The 20,242-nt window shown below is 40.6% G+C and overlaps 1 protein-coding gene across 3 annotated transcripts in view; it reads right to left on the reverse strand.

Moving 5' to 3' along the window:
• Positions 1–1,289: 1,289 nt before the first annotated feature.
• tmem182a (transmembrane protein 182a) overlaps positions 1,290–20,242 on the reverse strand; it is a 33,446-nt gene continuing 14,493 nt past the window's right edge. For all 3 annotated transcript variants that reach the window (XM_078403103.1, XM_078403101.1, XM_078403102.1), the window contains 3 exons: positions 19,362–19,460; positions 11,601–11,738; positions 1,290–3,468 (listed from right to left, as the gene is read on the reverse strand). In XM_078403103.1, coding sequence (XP_078259229.1) covers positions 3,242–3,468; positions 11,601–11,738; positions 19,362–19,460 — 464 coding nt within the window. In that variant the 3' untranslated portion in view covers positions 1,290–3,241. The remainder of the gene's footprint in view (positions 3,469–11,600; positions 11,739–19,361; positions 19,461–20,242) is intronic.

The following is a 20,242-nucleotide window of genomic DNA, read 5'->3' on the forward strand; positions in this document are numbered from 1 at the left end:
TCAGATTCAGCCATGCGCAGGATTCTTTTTCTCTGGTGGGATATGTTAAAACAAGCAGACTTTTAGTACAAATAATATGACAGGACTTCTCCTGTTCTACCTATCCATCTTGAGAAGATTAGTGGAGACCACACATTTATACAAATGAGATTTCAGCTAATCTTTACCAAAGTTAGAGAAGCTGAGCAGGTAATCCCCAGAGGAAATCCATTCCTGCTTTGTCAGGATTCATTATTTTAAAAGGAAAAATAGTTCCTCTGCATGGTGTCATGCTGTCATTAGCACATGAAAGCCGGTGAAATAACCAGTCGAGGGTTCTGCTTGTCACTGCTTCACTGCAGGAAAAATGTTCCCAATGTTGGTGGAGTCCAGAACCAGGGGTCACAGTCTAAGAATAAAGGGGAGGCCATTTAAAACTGAAATAAGAAAAAACTTTTTCACCCAGAGTTGTGAATTTGTGGAATTCTCTGCCACAGATGGCAGCAGAGGCCATTTCATTGGATGAAATTAAAAGAGTTAGTTAGAGCACTGGGGGCTAGCGGAATCAATGGATATGGGGAGAAAGTAGGCACGGGTTACTGATTGTGGATGATCAGCCATGATCACAATGAATGGCGGTGCTGGCTCGAAGGGCCAAATGGCTTTATCCTGCACCTATTTTCTATGTTTCTATATCTAAGTCAGAAGAAAATTAATCCTTCAAGAACGGAAAAATATAGCCACCAGTCAAAAATGAAGTTGAGAGATTCATAAACAATGTATGAAAAAGCTAATGGGTTGTTGTGAAACACAGATGAGAATAGAAATGGAGACTGTAGATGAAACGTCTAGACCCGTTATTGTGACTCTCCATTTTCCTCCATTGATGCTGTCCGTCCCAGCAAGTTCATCCAGTAGTTAGTTCTTTTTTCACAACAGAAATGGCTGATCTAACCATGCAAGTATTAATGTCCATGCCAGGAAGCAGATTAGTTTGTATATGACACTCATTGAAATTTGCAAAGGACACTTTTTTTTAAATTATAAAAGAAACTGCACTTGATTGTAAATGGTGAGACACAGAATTCAAAGTTCTGTTAAGCCGCGATGGAAATGTAATGCCCGGGTTATCTGCTGAAGGTGTCCAAGAGAGAAACAATGATGATAGACACAAATTGCTGGAGTAACTCAGCGGGTCAGGCAGCATTTCGGAAAAAAAATAGGTGACGTTTTGGATCGGAACCTTTCTTCAGACTGTGTATGGCTAAATCTGATCAGAAATGCTGCCTGACCCACTGAGTTACTCCAGCATATTATGTCTATCTTCAGTATAAACCAGCAACTGCAGTTCTTTCCTACACAGTGAAATAATGATTATGGTTGGCATCTACAGTTTTCTTCTCCCGAGGGATTATCCTGAACTGTGCAGGGCACAGAACTATATTTTATACAAACTGTACTGGAAGTCACCCACGTTATTACCATCACTGCATCAGACCCAAACAAAATTGACATTAACATTCACAAATTAAGCCCAAGTGATTAAGTACCTCTGCACAGTAGACTGCAGGAGTATTGAAAAGCTCACATCTCTGCAAATATGGGGCAAATTAAACTGAAGGAACACCAAGATACATGATACACCGGGACATGCCACCATGAAGCAGTTTGTAGAAATCCATTGCCGAGACAATTTCTCTTCCAAAATGCTGCAAAAATGAATGAATTGACTAAAATCCATCAAAGGTGAAACAAATGATTGCAAATCCAACCTCCAAGATTAGGCAACTGAGGAAAATGCTTGAAAATATTTTAGCTCCCGTTGTCTAACGTTTAAGTAACCCTGCAGTCAGAGCTAAGGAGTCTTGGAGAGACCATACAGTCTGTTGTAACTGAATGGAATTAGTTTAGTTTATTCTAAACTTTTATATAAAGTAGTATCTTCTAAAGCATCACCAGCACTCAATACCTTGAGTACGTATTTATTAAAATGGTCCAAGCAGGGGATGTTGGATACAGGACATTTCACCTAAGGTTTCTGGCACACCCTGTTCTTAGTTGTTATAATGAGGATTTGAGACATTCCTTGTGCTGATCATTCAGTCAATCTTTATGAAAAATCTAAAATGCCCCATTGACTGAACCACCATCATCACTGATAGCAACTAGAATAGTGTCATGGAAAGTATTGTCAGTGAATATAAGATAAATGGATTTCATGCACTCACAACACACACAGTCATGCAAAATTCTTCTCTTTTAGAAAATAGACATGCGATAAAAGTATTTGCTTTTCTCCTTCTATCACTAATGTTTCTAATAAGGGAGCAGTAATTTATTGCAATGAGAATAATTGCCAAATAACTGAAAGGAACAGATATTACTTGTTTGGTACAATTACTTCAATATAAGACCTGTAATTGATATTTCTTGGCTGAGAACAGTAACTTGCTTTCTAACCTCACATTCATTCGATCTATAGCAATTGATTAAATTGATAAAGATGTTCACTTATTTGTCCTCTTGTTGGTTTATTGACAATTGGTGCATCCCATTGACACCAGTTCTGAGTTGGAGCCAAAATGACACCTGCACACAAATGATTTTAATAATATTAAATGATCAGAATTTGCAAAACAACCCACTCTATTTCATTTGCTAACAAGCTGCATTGAACCTTTTAGACTTGTCCACAAATGAATTTCCTTTGTCATTAATCTACATGAACGGGTAAATATCATCTCCAATGAATAATTTGTTTTAGTGTGATAACCAACACTATTGTTTGTGTCATTAGACATTGAAAGTAATATCAGCAAGCTAAAGATGTCCCTAAGAGATCTATTTACCTCCTTGGACGTTTGTAATTATTGCATTCAGATGTTTCTTAATACTTGCCTTTGGAGAAATCAAAGAAAATTAATTCCTCATTGTACAGCCATTAATTGATTATAAATTGCCAAGCAAAACAATACTAAACGATTATTTAGAATGGGGTTATTATTTTTTCAAACTAACACAGCAAGGCTTTAAAATAGTTGATTTGAGATTATATTTAGTTTTTCAGCAATTTCATTTTTGTACCTGCTTCTAAATTGGTAACAAGTCTAAAGATTGTTCATGGTATACAAATATGAAGATCATATCACCAGAATAATGTTCGAAGTTGCATTTAAAAAAATCATTTCTAATGTGTACATTTGGCAACTATCTTCGCATTAAAAGCAGTGATTTCTCATTTTTAATGCACAGGATTTGCCTTTTAATCATAATGAATTTGAATGGTGTGGCCAGCAAGAAGGAACAACAAGCCTGCCAGCAAGGAAAAAAATATCCCAATGGGTGCAATTATGAAAGACCATCCATACTGAATGCTCAACTCAAAATCAAAGCAGATGTTTGTTCTCTGCTTCTGAATGTATTCTGGAATATCAATGACAGTTTCGATCCAGATGACATACATAATGACGAGTATCGTGAATAACATACCTGAAAGAAAAAAGAAAATGAATTCATTCGCTTTTAAAATATTACTTTTTTTAAAACTATGTTTACTTTGTTCTGTCACCCCCCCATCAGCCTGGAGTAATGGATCTATCAACATCCTCCCCAGCATGATTTTAATTAAATGTAGTTGTTGACTATATATATTTTAAGCTGGGAGGGAACAATTGTTAAAAGAAGTTTGAATGCAGAACAAAGTTGAAGGAAACTTTTTTCCCAGGGTGGAAATGTCCAACACTAGAGGGCATGGCTATTAGGTAAGAGGGGGAAAGTTTAAAGAAGATGTGCGGGGCACGTTTTTTACATAGAGAGTGGTGGGGGCCTGGAATGCACTGCCAGGGGTGGTGGTGAAGGCAGTTACAATAGTGGTGTATGTGGCTTTTTGATAGGCACCTGGAAATGCAGGGAATAGAAGGATATGGATCATGTACAGGCAGGTGAGATCAGTTTCACTTGGCATCATGCTTGGCACAAACATTGAGGGCTGAAGGGCCCATTCCTCAGCTGTACTGTTCTATGTTCTATGAAACAGGCAACAAGGGATTGTCCCTGCTGTTTTTAGCAGAAACTTGAGGGAGAAAGCAGGGAAAAAGATTGCTGGGGATGATTAGAAATCCAAGGAATGTGAATATAATAACAAAACTTAATTTTTATTTCTTAATCTGGACAATCATTTTAGACCCATAGATTCATCGAGTTGTACAACACAGAAATGGGCCCTTCGGCCCACCATTTCAAGCCAATCTTTTGGCCCATCTGTACTAATCCATTTGCCCGCATGAAGACCCAATTTTGCGGCTGCCATAAGAAGGTTGATCAAGGAGATTGTCTCCAATAATTTAGAGTTCAAATTACTTCAAAGAAGATTTAGTAGGATGTTGCCAGGACTCGAGTGCCTAAGCTATGGGATAACGTTGAGCAGGCTATTGGACACCAGTTTAATCTGTTAAGCCTGCCCAGTTTTCCACTGCAAACCATCTTCTTCAGTATTTTCCTCGATTCTTCTTCACCCTCACTCCAACAATATATCACAAGGAATAAATCAGCTGCTTCAGGCATTTTCTTTCTATCCCTCAACCCAGTGGCCAAACATCTGAAGATCTCTTCAGCAATTGCTGGGAACATGCACTTATCTCTATTTTTTTTCTCCAATATCTGCACATGTACCTTCTGAGCTCATCCTCCCATCATACCTACCTTCTGATTCCATGGCCTAATTCCCATTCAACTAAAGACTGCACAGTTTCTCTTCTTTCCCCAAAGTATTACTAACACCAGTAAAAATTATTCCTCCTTAGTTTTTGTCCCCTTCTTCAAAACTACCTTCACTTACCATCCTCTCAAAAACTAATCCCTCGACCTCTCCACCTTTGCAAAAATATCACAAATTTTCCAGCCTCCAGTCCTTCTGCAAATATTTTGGAACATGTTGAATCCTTCTTAATTTATACAGCAACTTACTCTTTCAGAACTCCTTGTTTGAATCCTTCTGTCAAGTTACCACCCACCACATAGTCAGTGCAGCTCTTAGCAATATTACTTATTACATCCAATGTGATTGTAAGAAAAACATTGCATTCTGCCTTATTCTCCCGGACTGTCACCATTTATTGACAAGAATTGAACACACTCACAATCTCAATATCTCTCTATATTTCAATCTCAATATCTCCCAATATCTCTCCTTGCTGTTTCTTTGGTTCAACTAACATTTTTCTTAAAATATTCAGTCACATTTTGTTTGCGGCCATGTTATTTGATGCAGCTTCGGACATTTTGCTACATTAAAACTTCTACGCAAATGCAAGTTGCTGGTTCAGTAATATCCTGCAGGCATTGGAACCCTCAGCAGCCTATACACAACATGAATTCCTACACTGAAGAAAGACACAAAAAGTTGGAGAAACTCAATGGGTCATTCAGCACCTCTGGAGAAAAGGAATAGGTAATGTTTCGGGTCGAGACCCATCTTCAGACTGAGAATCGGGGGAAAGGAAAACAAGAAATGAATCCCTACACTGATGTTTCGATTTTCTATGGTAGTTGAGAGGCAAGGAAGCATAGGTCAGAACTCAGGTCTGTTTAATGTCTTTGCATCATGACCTTTAAATTCAAGTTAGATGTCTGTATGAAGCAGGAACTTCAAGTCAGTGATGGTTGTGAGATACCTCAGACTGGCAAGAAAACCTAGACTAACCTTAATATGTAGGAAGGAACTGCAGATACTGGTTTATACCGAAGATAGACACAAAATGCTGGAGTATCTCAGCTGGTCAGGCACCAGTTTCATCCCCCACACCCTTGGGTCGGCCCGCTGCGAACCTTTCACCGTCCGGCGCGGCCTGGAACCTTTCTCCGCCCGGTGGGGGCTTCAATGTCGGGAGTCCCGACCGCCGTGACGTGGCAACTTCAACAGCCTGACCGCGGGAGAAGACGGCAGGGGAAGAGAAAAGACATTCTGGCCTTCCATCACAGTGAGGAGGTGACTGGAGGAGACTCACTGTGATGGATGTTTCTTTTTTTTGTTTTGTGTTGGTTTGTGATTGTGTGTGTTATTGCTTATTTTTATTGCTCTTATTGTTGGACTGTGGGTAATGGAATTTTGTCCAAAAGACTTGTTTTTTTGGATGACAATAAAGGCTATTCTGAGTCTTCTGATCTCTATCTTTCAGAATGACAAAGGGTTCCAACCCGAAACGTCACCTATACCTTTTTCTGCAGAGACGCTGCCTGACCCGTTGAGTTATTCCAGCATTTTGTGTCTAGCTTAGAGTAATCTTAATCCTTCTCCCAACCATCCTTACCACACAAGGGGAAATATCGCCAACAGCTTATGACTTTTCCATGGTAAACTAAACTATTCAGCAAAGCCCACCGTCCATACTGAAAGTAAGGTGTAGTAGGTATAAAGTTGACAGCCAATCTCATTGCGTCAGTTTTCTATTGAGCAAGATTACATTGTTTTCCCAGACTCTTGCTGTTTCCTCCTCCTTTGTTGTATTGGGAGTAAACACCCTTTCCCAGTCTTGGAACTGCCAACTTTTTTTCCCCGCATTTCAAGGTCATGAACTTTGTTTTGTCTTTCAACAGGCGATTTACAATTTTCATCGGTATGAAAAATAACCAACACTTGGCAGATTTTAGTTGCAATCACTTTTTTCCTCCAGTATTTTAATTCCACTGGGCTTTTAGCTCAATCTCTTAGAAAGGCAGATCAACAACTGATTATTTCTGAATTATCCTAATGAAGTTTTGTGGAAGGCACTAAATTTTCTCAAAATACAGTTCAATTTCAGCATGATTCAATCTTTATTTTTATTAATTGCATTAGAAGCGCCCTAGCCCACTCATTAACATGGTGAAGCAGCTGTGAAACCTGGTGAAGTAGAAATGAGCATGTGAATTTGACAAAGTGTAGCTGGAATGTGGCCAACCTGTTTCCTGTAATAGGTTGGAGTTTCTAGTAAAGCAAGAATGAAACTCCATTAGAAGTCTATTAGTTCAAATCCCACAAGAGAGATTGTTACACAATGGTCCAGGCCAGCACTTAAATGGGACACGGTTGGAGGGGTGGGGGGGGTTGTTGAGGTATTGGCATTGTTTTTCAGATTAGGTATTAAACTAAGCTTCTGCCTGCCTGTATGTATGTATGTTTGCAATAGATTAGCATAGTTTAGTTTAGTTTAGAGATACAGTGCGGAAACAGACCCTTCGGCCCACCAAGTCCGTGCTGACCTGCGATCCCTGCACACTAACGTATTCCACGCACACTAGGGACAATTTACAATTTTACCAAGCCAATTAACCTACAAACCTGGAGTGTGGGAGGAAACTGGAGCACCCGGAGTAAACCCACGCACGACACGGGGAGAACGAACAAACTCCGTACAGAAAGCATCCGTAGTCAGGATCGAACCCAGGTCTCCGGTGCTGTAAGGCAGCAACTCTACCGCTGCACCACCTTCTGGCACTATTTTGTAATACGCCAAGAGTTATCCCAAGCAACCTGGCCAATATATTTATCCCTCAACAATTAGCACCAAAGGACAAATTAACTGGTTATTTTCACATTGATACTCATGGGAGTTTTGCATTAGCAAACTAGCTGTGCTCACAATGCAGAAATACTTGTCTAGTCCCAAGGCATTCTGAGAAATCCTAAAATCAAGAAATATGCAGCATTGTTGTACATCTTTCTTCTTTGATTAGTTTGAAGTGTTTGCAGCTGAACTTTGTTTTATATGAGTGGATTTTATATTCTCAAAATATCCTAGTTTAAAGGTGTTGGGCTTGATCCTATGGAAGAGATGACTATAGCAAGACAACTTGTCTCTTAAATATGGCCCTGATTTGATGATGCCTGAAACCGGAGAAATTGAACTGAAATTTGAAATTTAGCAGAAATTGAGGAATTGAGTAACATAACCACCAATGTACAGCCCCACAACTGATTTGCCAGCATCCGCAGAGACCGTTCGCTCCGTAACTCCCTGGTCCACTCGTCCCTTCCTTCCCAAACCATCCCATCCCCGGGCACTTTCCCCTGCAACCGCACGAGATGCAACACCTGTCCCTTTACCTCCCCCCTCAACCCCATCCAAGGACCCAAACAGTCTTTCCAGATGAGACAGAGGTTTACCTGCACCTCCTCCAACCTCATCTATTGCATCCGCTGCTCCAGATGTCAACTTATTTACATCGGCGAAACCAAACACAGGCTCGGTGATCGCTTCGCTCAACACCTGCGCTCGGTCTGCGTGAACCAACCTGATCTCCCGGTGGCTGAACACTTCAACTCCCCCTCCCATTCCCAGTCTGACCTTTCTGTCATGGGCCTCCTCCAGTGCCATAGTGAGTCCCACCGGAAATTGGAGGAACAGCACATCATATTTCGCCTGGACAGCTTGCAGCCCAGTGGTATGAACATCGACTTCTCCAACTTTAGATAGTTCCTCTGTCCCTCTCTTCCCCTCCCCCTTCCCAGATCTCCCACTGTCTTCCTGTCTCCACCTATATCCTTCCTTTGTCCCGCCCCCCTGATATCAGTCTGAAGAAGGGTCTCGACCCGAAACGTCGCCCATTCCTTCCCTCCTGAGATGCTGCCTGACCTGCTGAGTTACTCCAGCATTTTGTGAATAGACAATAGAAAATAGACATTAGAAAATAGGTGCAGGAGAAGGCCATTCGGCCCTTCGAGCCAGCACCGCCATTCAATGTGATCATGGCTGATCATTCTCAATCACTACCCGTTCCTGCCTTCTCCCCATACCCCCTGACTCCGCTATCCTTAAGAGCTCTATCTAGCTCTCTCTTGAATGTATTCAGAGAATTGGCCTCCACTGCCCTCTGAGGCAGAGAATTCCACAGTTTCACAACTCTGTGACTAAAAAAGTTTTTCCTCATCTCTGTTCTAAATGGCCTACCCCTTATTCTTAAACTGTGGCCCCTGGTTCTGGACTCCCCCAACATTGGGAACATGTTTCCTGCCTCTAACGTGTCCAACCCCTTAATAATTTTATACGATTTGATAAGATCCCCTCTCATCCTTCTAAATTCCAGTGTATACAAACCTAGTCGCTCCAGTCTTTCAACATATGACAGTCCCGCCATTCCGGGAATTAACCTAGTTAACCTACGCTGAATAGATGCCAGCATCCTTGGTGTCAGAGCCTTGCTGGATTAAACGTTTAGCTGGACCAACAGAGGTCACGGCCTCCGAGAGGAGTTGAACGGTACTGGTTCGGCCTGTTTAGGCCCCTGGGGGCCTGAGATACTGGCCCACAAAGTCGTCCTCGGAAGTCGGCTATGGGAACCGATCTGGTGGCTCCGGCCGGGACAGGGTTCCAGACCTCTGGCAGAACAGGAGGCAAATTCGACGAGCCGATGAAGTTGAGATCGGCTGCCGCATCTGGCCTAGGCACCAGATTTTCCGAGGGGGCTTTCGGGGGAAATATCAAGCGCCCTCTCATAATTTTGTACGGATTAAAGCAGGCGCAGAGCCACCAGTTGTCGGGAAATGGGTGGTGGACCTGTACTGTAAGTCTGAACTACTAAACCAGAGAACACTAGTACAAATTCTACAAATGCAGTCTGAGAATTTTAATAGTTTAAAAACAATGAAAATGAAAAATCTGGTACAAAATTTTCATTGATCCATTGTTTAGGAGGCACTTTGGCACAGCAATAGAGTTGTTACCTTACAGCGCCAGAGACCCGGATTCGAGCCTGATTACGGGTGCTATCCTTACGTTTGTTTGTATGTTCTCCCCGTGACCGCATGGGTTTACTCCAGAAGCTCCTGTTTTCTCACACACTCCAAAGAAGTACAGGTTAGTAGGCTAATTGGCTTGGTAAAATTGTAAATTGTCTCTAGTGTGTGAAGGATAGTATGCGGGTATCACTGGTCGGCACGGCCTGTTTCCGCCCTATCTCTAAACTAAACTAAACTAAACTCATGGAGATATAATGCACAAAAACAGGCTATTCAGCCACGGTAGCGCAGCGGTAGAGTTGCTGCTTTACAGCGAATGCAGCGCCGGAGACTCAGGTTCGATCCTGACTACGGGTGCTGCACTGTAAGGAGTTTGTACGTTCTCCCCGTGACCTGCGTGGGTTTTCTCCGAGATCTTTGGTTTCCTCCCACACTCCAAAGACGTACAGGTATGTAGGTTAATTGGCTGGGTAAATGTAAAAATTGTCCCTAGTGGGTGTAGGATAGTGTTAATGTACGGGGATCGCTGGGCGGCACGGACTTGGAGGGCCGAAAAGGCCTGTTTCCGGCTGTATATATATGATATGATATGATATGATGATAATATCCATGCCAACCACTGTACTCATTTAGACTGGTCCCATTTACCTGCATTTGGTCCATAGCCTTAAGCTTTTTTGTTGTTTGTTTTATGGTTTGATGATTCAAGTGCTTGTCGTGATGTTGTGATACTAACTGTTTCACCACCTCCTGAGGCAGTGCTTTTCAGATTCCAAACACTCTCTATATAAAGAAAATCCTTCCTGTATTCCCATTCAGCCTCCTTTCTCTCGTCTTATGCTGATACCCTCTTATTTTAGATACACAGGCATGAGGAAAAGATTCTTGCTATCTACCCCACCTATCCCTTCATACCTTTACATATCTCTATCTCGTCACCTCGCAGCCTTGTTTTTAGGAAAGTATTTAGTAATTATGTGGAAACAAGGAACTGCTGACGCTGGTCTACAAAAAAGACCCAAAGTGCTGGAGTAATTCAGCATCTCTGGAGACCATGGATAGGAGACGTTTCGGGTCTGCACCCTTTTCAAGACTGAAGGCGAGTCCTGACACAAAGTGTCGCCAGTCTATGTTCCCCAGATTTAGTGCAGCACAGTGACAGAGTTGCTGCCTTGCAGCGCCAGAGACCTGGGTTCGATCCTGACTCCAGGTGCTGTCTATACGGATTTTGTACGTTCTCCCTGTGATCACATCGGTTTTCTCCAGGTGCTCCGGTTTCCTCCCACACTCCAAAGACGTACAGGTTTGTCGGTTAATTGGCTTTGGTAAAATTGTAAATTGTCGCGAGTGAAGGTAGACACAAAATGCTGGAGTAACTCAGCGGGACAGACAGCATCTCTGGAGAGAAGGAATGGGTGACATTTCAGGTCGAGACCCTTCTTCAGACTGGTTGCCGCTAATGTGTAGTATAGCGCAAGTGTACATGGTGATCGCTGGTCAGAGTGGACTCAATGGGCCGAAGGGCCTATTTCTGCACTGAATCTCTAAAGTCTAAAGTACAGTAAAGTAAAGATGCTGCCTGATCCGCTTAATTACCCAGGTACTTTGTATTTTTTTGTAAATCAGCATCTGTAGTTCCTGTATCTACGCTATTCTAAATATTTATTCAATTAAGCAAGAAAAGCACGTTATTTTAATGTGGCTGGATGTATTGATGCGGTATGAATATATAAATGTAAAAGTAACAGTATGGCATTATTTAACAGGATTTAATATTATCATTACACTAAAAGCCATGTCATACTGGTCATTGTTAAACCAGGTGCTAAGTGAGTGCTTATTATATAATAAACATGAAGCAGCCAGGTCCTGTAAAATATTAGCAAAAGATAAATATTCCACTTACCAGCAGACAGAAATAGTCCACCACCTGCTTTGTATAGATTATAGTTGGAAAATGGAGCAGCACAGATGATGATGAAGCCTCCGACTGTGGCAGCTACGACACCCAACATCATGAATACAGACCAAAAGCCTCGGTAAACTAAAGGCACAGACAACATAGTTAATGAAAGGGTCAATATTGTTTCTTCGGTAATTAATTTAATTCTCTTTGGCAGTTTTGTTCTAATGAGGGGTTCTGTGCATTTGTACAAACCCATTGTTCATTATATATTTAAACAATACATTTACATAAGGTAAAAGTAATGATAATACATTTACATAACGTAAATTTCTCTCCTTGTTGAAACTCAGATCTGGTATGGTACTTTATCTGTCACCGAGGTACAGTGAAATTCATTTTTGTATACAGTTCGTACGTATCACTACACATAAGCACTGAGAAGCGTATTAGATTAGCATCTGAGGTACAGTACAAGGGCATAACAATAGTGCACTGAGACAGTATACAGAGTGACCAGTTTGGCATTGTTTTCAAGTCCCAGTTGTTGCCAAGTGCAAGGCTCTTGACCTGACCATGAATACCATTGTCCTGGCAGCGTTGTAGAGTCGGCCTGGCCAAGCGTGGACATTGGTGTCCTCTGTCGCTGCTCCACTGCTCCGTGAAGAGTCGTCATAATATACAGAATTTTTCTACTTTCTCGCTTTTGCCATGCTTTTGTTTTCATTCTTTCGCAGGATATAGCTGTCACTGGAGTATTGTTCGCTCCTAACTGATAACTTGGGGAGGTGGCAGTAAGCCATCATCTTGAATACTACATTTAGTTTAGTAATGTTTCACCTAAAGGGGTGTCAGGTAGGGAGTGTCAAGAGTTTGACTTAATAATGATGATGGAAGAGTGCTACATTTCAAGGTCTGTGGTATGACTGTTTACAGGTTTAATGTTCCTGTGTGCTTAATCATGCAGGTTTTGGAAGTGCTTTCCTTGAAGCGATTGTGGGTCACCATGGCACCAGGGTGTGGTGACCCTTTGCATGTTAATACCAGAGGAAGATCTACTATCATCCAAAACAGCCATCCTACTCTTTTAAATTTATTTTCTACCTGTAAATATAGCACATTTTCTAAAGGTTCACCTCTACTCCATTGCGGACATAGGACTTTATCTCTGAACTGGTGTGCTGCAAAGCTGAGAGTTATATTCCACACTCTGGCATCTTTCCCTTCGCTCTACCTATTGTACATGAGTTTGGCTTGATTGTATTTATGTTAACTGATTTGATTGGAAGATGCCACTGCGCTGCACTATCTCTGGGGATTTGATGTATTAACTGATTTGATTGTAAAATATGCAACAACAAAAAAACGTAACCTTTTATCTTGATGCAATTGACGATACTAAACCTAAACCTGTAATACTGTGTTGAATTCTACCGGCTGGTACATGCCTCACTACATTGCACCAACATTAGAAGGAGTGGATACAGTAGGTGTTGATTTATGGGGTAGATTCTACTAGATATAGTCAGGATGCTTGGATGATGTTAGATTTGCATGTGAAAGGCTGCACATTTAAGCCTATAAAGATAGTTGAAAGCAATATATTGGCATTGAAAGCAATATATTGGCATTGAGCCAAATAAAATCAGAACCGGGGGAGTATGAAATACCCTGGGGTGATCTCGTAGATGTAACCTATCATTAAGTTCGGTATACAAAAGCACAAAAAACCTCTTCTAGGTGTTTTCCATTTGAAGGATATGACTGTTTCTGTGAAGTATTTCAGTAATAGCCACTCCCTAATTGCCCTTGCGAAAGTAGTAAGGAGCTCCATATATTGAAGGAAATCCCACCACAACGATACCCTACAAGAATGACTGTGATCTAATGGGGTATGCACAGTGGCATAGTGGCAGAGTTGCTGCATTACAGCGCCAGAGACCCAGGTTCGATCCTGACTATGGGTGCTGTCTGTACGGAGTTTGTATGTTCTCCCTGTGACCACGTGAGTTTTCTCGCTCCGGTTTCCTCCCACATTCCAAAGACATACAGGTTTGTAGGTTAATTGGCTTTGATAAAAATTGTGAATTGTCCATTGTGTGTAGGATAGTGCTAGTGTACGGGGTGATCACTGGTCGGCATGGACTCGGTGGGCCGAAGGGCCTGCATCCACGCTGTATCCCTAAACTAAAGTAAACTTAACTAAACTCTAAACAAGGATGATGTGTGATATGGATGTAAATTTAGATCTGCAGCTGCTGGAAGTACTCATTTAAATGCTGCCTTAGGCTTAGTGCAGTGCTTCTTAAACTAGTAAATGGTTCACCCAAGGGTGAATGAAATTATGTTTGGGGTGAATGAAACTAGAGCGATGAATGAAGGGTGAATTACTTAATTTATTCAGATATTTATATATATATTTTCTATACTTAAAAAAGGCATTGCCATTAAAATGGCTAGTAAGCTCTTCTTGGTTTTAATGGCAGTGGAGCTGGAAATTTGATATGTTTTTTCTCTACCTATAGATTCCTAATTTAACCTTTTAGGGAAGATCAGACGAGCTAGTGGGATCATAAATTTATAAATGGCAACACTGGAGGATCGCCATAGGCAACTGTTGAACTGTAACTTTACTTCATGTTGCCAATTTAGCTACTTTTCTGTTAGAACTAGAATTCTATATATATTTACTCTAGTTCAATCTACCAGCACCTATTTGCATCAAGCAACATGAATTCTAGCTATATTAAGGAGAATTGAGTCCCGTTTTTAGGCAATCTAAAGTTAGATTGTGCCATTTTCTTGTCGTGATATTCTGTATTTTCTATTCGAGCGACTCCAGTATTTTGTGAGTTTGATTTGCAGATTAAGACACTATATCTTTGTTGAAGTACCTAAAGAAACCAGCTCTAGAGGCAGAGTGTGCAGGAGGAAGTAGTTCATTTCTGAAAGAAAGTGAAATGAACAGGACACAAGAGGAGGTATGTGCAGGAGACGAGTCACTTGTGAAGGGTGACAAGGAAACTGAGGATAACGAACTTAAAAATGCAGTTAACTATGTTACAGATGATGATCTGGGCAAGGAAAAACTTAATCTCAAGAGAAAATACCAGGACCAAGGTACTCTCTCCTCAAAACTCAAGACAAGAAAGTGGAACGAAGAATATATCAAGTATGGCATTTTCCTTCCCCAAGATGAACTAACAAGCCCTACTCCCTCAACTCAGTGCATGTTTTGCAGTGTAAAATATAGCAACCAGTGCCTGGCTCTTTCAAAATTACAGACTCATTTAAGAACAAAGCATAGCAATCATCAAAACAAGTCCATACAGTTTTTCAAAAACACTCATATTTGTAGCAGCAGCAAAACGTCTTCCAGTCGATGGTAAAGAATGACACTGCGACTAAAAAACCTCTTCTTCTTGCCTCTCTTCGAATGTGCTCATGAAAGAAAAAAAGCCATACACAGATGCTGAGAAAGTTGTCAAACCGTGTTTGAAAATCATTGCCAATCTACTACATGGTGGAAAGCAAGCAGTGGATAAAGTAGTGCAAATTCCTTTGTCCAGTGACACAATGAAACTTCGATCTACTATGATTGCTGAAGATCTGAAGCATCAGCTGATGGCGAAACTGTTGGAAGCACTATTTTTCGCTCTGCAGTTTGATGAAATTACGGACATTAAAAGCGATGCACAACTCATTATAAAAGGACTGGACAAGCTAGATGCAGGAAAAAATGTTCCCAATGTTGGGTGAGTCCAGAACCAGGGGCCCCAGTCTTAGAATAAAGGGGAAGCCATTTAAAACTGCGGTGAGAAGGAACTTTTGCACCCAGAGAGTTGTGAATTTGTGGGCAATGGAGGCCAAATCACTAGATGGATTTAAGAGAGAGTTAGATAGAGCTCTACGGGCTAGTGGAATCAAGGGATATGGGGAGAAGGCAGGCACGGGTTATTGATTGTGGACGATCAGCCATGATCACAATGAATGGCGGTGCTGGCTCGAAGGGCCGAATGGCCTCCTCCTGCACCTATTTTCTATGTTTCATTGTGTATTGACATTTCCTGGATCAAAGCTTGGGAAAAATTGTCGAGCATTATCTCTTTTCCTTGCCAGTCAGAGAGCAAACTACAGGTCAATTTATTTTCTCCAAGCTTGACGAATTCATGAAAAATGAAAATTTATCTTGGACCAAATGTGTTGTTGTGACTACAGACGGTGCTGCAGCCATGATGGGGAAACATAAACAGCCCACTGCTCGCATCAAAGAAAAATCCCATAATTGCACCTTTTTACATTGTTGTTTACATTGGGAAGCACTGGCTGCCAAGAAACTGAACACTTGTTGCAATGACCAGGAAGAATTGTTGCAAGATGTGGTGAAAATTGTCAATGCTATTTGCCCACAAGCAAAACAAATGTCAGCTATTTTCAGAGCTATGCAAGGATGTCTGCAGATCACACGATTCTCCTCCTGCATTCTGAGGTTCGATGGTTGTCACGTGGAAGAGTTCTTGAAAGAGTACTGTCCCTGAAGAATGAACTGTCTGTATTTTTTACTGAGCAAGGTGACGTGAAAGCAATGCATTTCAACAATGATTTTTGGCTGGCCAAATTGTGTTACATGACTTCTATTTTTGAACATTTGAATCGTCTCAACTTGTCACTTCAAGGTAAAGGAGGTGACATCTTCGAAGTCCTTGGGAAAATAGAAGTCATGAAAATGAAGATTACCATGTGGCAAATTAACATTCGTAAAGGCAATTTCTCCAATTTCCCACATTTGGAAAGCTTCCTCAAAGAGTGTGAGTGGGAAGAAAAGCAACCTGATCTGGAGAAAACACTGAAGGACATCATTTCCGACCATCCAGTTGCTGTCTAAAAAGTTTGAAACATATTTTCCTCAGAAGCATCTGCAGGACTTGGAAAATCAGATGTGGATAGGTAATCTTTTTATCACCAGCCACATCAAGCGAGCAGATTTTGGGGAAATGTCAGAAGTGTTGATGAAGCTTCATTATGACTTCACTCAAAAGTCATCTTTTGAGATGTACTACTATGGAAACTATTGGATTGGATTACTTGCTTTCCCTGAACACAAATCAATTGCCTTGAAGGCCCTTCAACCACTAGTAATGATGACAACAACTTTCCGGTCTGAACAGGGATTTTCGACCTTGGTAGAATTGAACTCCAAAAAACACAATTCACTTCAGTATGTTGATTCGGTAATGCAGGTTGCTTTGGAGAAGGAAATTGAACCTCAGTTTGAGAAGCTTGTCACAGGAGTACAGGAACATCCTCGTCATTGATGATAAGTTGTCATTTATTTGTGGTAAACATACACAATAAGAAAACAGTTTCTAAGAATGTAATTGTAATTTCTAAGACAGTTGTTTACTAACTTTACTTTATATAAACTAGAAAAATTCTAATAATTTTTCGGTTCTTAATTTGTTTGTCACTCCTAGTTGGGAGGATGCCAGATATTCAGAACTGAGCAACAGACAATGTTGTGATGATGTTTTGAGCATGCATGTGACATATACATGTCAGTATGCATGCACAACTTTTAAAATATATCTGGATTTGGAAGAGCCAGCTTCTGGAGAGAAGTATACCAAATATGGCAAGTTGATATTTGGTGGTATTGTGAGCTTCCTTCGGGGAGAGTTATAGAAAGTTATATTAGTTGGATACTAATATATCAAATCACATACTCCATGTTTTTATGAGCTAGTTTTCCAAGAAAAGGTTACTTTTCCAAATAATCAAAGTCCGAAAGGGTAAGATGGGGCTGAAGCCCAGTGTTTAGACGTTGGAATGTTTTTTTTTATCATTCCAATAGAATGATTTTCCAACTCCCGTGGTAACTAAAGTTCTATTTCTCACTCCTAGTTTTCTTTACATATTTTTAGGATGGTCAAAAAGTTGAATAAAATAGACACATAAGAAATGAGTTGATTTATGATTTTTGCTCATGTGACAAAATAAATTATATATAAAATTATAAGCAAGGGAGAATAAGACGTAAATTACCAAAAAACATAAGAAGATTTAGTCGAGGGTGAATGAAATTTTGTGATAAAGACTCACGGGTGAATGACACTGAAATAGTTTAAGAAGCACTGGCTTAGTGGGTGGCAGATTAAAGAGTTGCTACAAAATAAGCATATTGGTAAAATGCTACTTTTAGACAACGAGGCAAATTAGGTAGTGTAGAGAATGGGATGCTCATTGTATGTCATTCTTTGTCCCAGAATTGTTTAATTTCCTAGTTTTTAACCTTTGTATGAGTGAAGAGGAATAAATATGCAGACCTGCGTCGAGGTGGAAAGGAATATGTCAGCTTTCAGCCAGGTGTGAAGGTTGGAAATCTATTCATTTTATAGCCGAAGAAGATGCTGTTGTCATGGTCATATTGGCCACATTAATAAAATGGCAATCAGTTGAAATAGATCATTTATGAGTGACAACATCAGGTAAAAACTTTCTCCAATTACACACCGGCAGGACTTGTAAAACTTTGTACGTCCTAGTAAAACTTGTAAAACGTTTGATTATATACCATATTGAACATTATATTGCATGCTCTAATTAACTCTTGAAATGCTCCCCATTACCAATGAACTAATCGAGCCGCTGAGAACAAAGGGGGACCCAATGTGGGGGCGCTGAGAACAAAGGAGCGGTAGAGTTGCTGCTTTACAGCGAATGCAGCGCCGGAGACTCAGGTTCGATCCTGACTACGGGTGCTGCACTGTAAGGAGTTTGTACGTTCTCCCCGTGACCTGCGTGGGTTTTCTCCGAGATCTTCGGTTTCCTCCCACACTCCAAAGACATACAGGTATGTAGGTTAATTGGCTGGGTAAATGTAAAAATTGTCCCTAGTGGGTGTAGGATAGTGTTAATGTACGGGGATCGCTGGGCGGCACGGACTTGGTGGGCCGAAAAGGCCTGTTTCCGGCTGTATATATATGATATGATATGATAATGAAAACTTTGTAACTTTGTCAGTGGCCTATATGTGGAGACTCTGCATACTTTGTGTACGGTATGCAAAACAAAGAATCTCACTGTGACAGGTCACATGTGATAATAAAGTATCAATCAATTAATTAACAATGAATATTTGACCTCTTTTGTATAATATTTATTAAGGTTCATGGTTTAGATTAGAGAGAGCCATGTTGTATATTTGTAAGTGAAATCAAGTTTGAAGCATATTTTAATGTGGTCACAGGTGAACAACTTTGCGCTGAGATCTTCTTGAAGGTTGTTGGACCTACATTCATTCCAGCAAATGAAAAATACTGAATCATATTTTTAATAAATGCCCTGCAGATAGTTGTAGGACTATGGAGAGTCAGAAGGTGAGCCCTTTTGCACAAAATGGTGACGAGATCCTAACAATATTCAAGTGGTTGGCACAAATAAACTTCTGGGTTGTGGTGTTCCCTCAGGATTGTTGATGGTGGGCGATAATAGTGCAATAAACTGGCTGCTATTAGTCAAACATTGACACAAAACTAATAAAATCAATCCATGGAAAATATAAAATACCCAGCAATAATCTCATCATTGTAATCTCTTTTTAACATCTCTTTTTGCATAACTAAGCATAAACAAAGGTTTTGTTTTTATTTTGTGTTTTCAATAAGCCAATTCTCCAAATCGCTTACAATCACTACTACATTGTCATGATCCTCCAATTTTGAAATAATTTGCAACAATTCTGTGTAATAAGCTGTATTTACTTACTGATTGCAGTCTCATAGGCTGTGGAATTATGTGCTTCAGTTGTCAACGGGAATGGGAGCAGGTATGCGTGTATACAGAACTTTGAAGGCGGCTGGTTAGCTGAGTAATGAAGAAAATAAAAGAGTCTGAATAACACTAGCAATGATAACAACTTCCAGTTGAAGTCCTGCATCCACTGATGATAAACTGGTTTATCTGGTAAATGATGTATAATTACATGTCAAATTACTGATACATTATTTTAGAATAACCTTAAGCCATTTGAAATAAATCCGTAATTTTAGAGTCATAGAATCATACAGCTCAGAAACAGGACCTTCAGCCCAACTCGTCGATGCTGATCAAATTGGCCCATCTAAGCTAGTTTCATTTTCCCACATTTGGCCCATATCCCTCTAAACTTTGTCCACCCATGTATCGGAGTGTGGACGGCACAGTGGTAGAGTTGCTGCCTTACAGCGCCAGTGACCCGGGTTCAATCCTGACTACAGGTGCTGTCTATACAGAGTCTGTACGTTCTCCCTGGGACCGCGTGGGTTTTCTCCGGGTGCTCTGGTTTCCTCTCACACTCCAAAGACATACAGGTTTGTAGGTTAATTGGCTAAGGTAAAAAATTTAAATTGTTCCTGGTGTGTAGGATAGTGTTAGTATACAAGGTGATTGGTGGTTGGCATGGACTCAGTGGGTGTATCTCTAAAGTATCTTTAAAGTGTATAATACTTGCCCCTTAAAGTATTTGTCCAAATATCTTTTAAATGTTGTTAATGTACCTGCCTCATTTGTTTTCTCTGCCAGCTCGTTCCATTTACCCACCACCCTCTGTGTGAAAAGGTTGCTCCTCAGGTTCCTATTAATTATTTCCCCTCTCACCTTAAAATTAT

This window comes from Rhinoraja longicauda, chromosome 7, assembly GCF_053455715.1.
Source record: "Rhinoraja longicauda isolate Sanriku21f chromosome 7, sRhiLon1.1, whole genome shotgun sequence".
NCBI classification, from domain to species: Eukaryota; Metazoa; Chordata; class Chondrichthyes; order Rajiformes; family Arhynchobatidae; genus Rhinoraja; species Rhinoraja longicauda.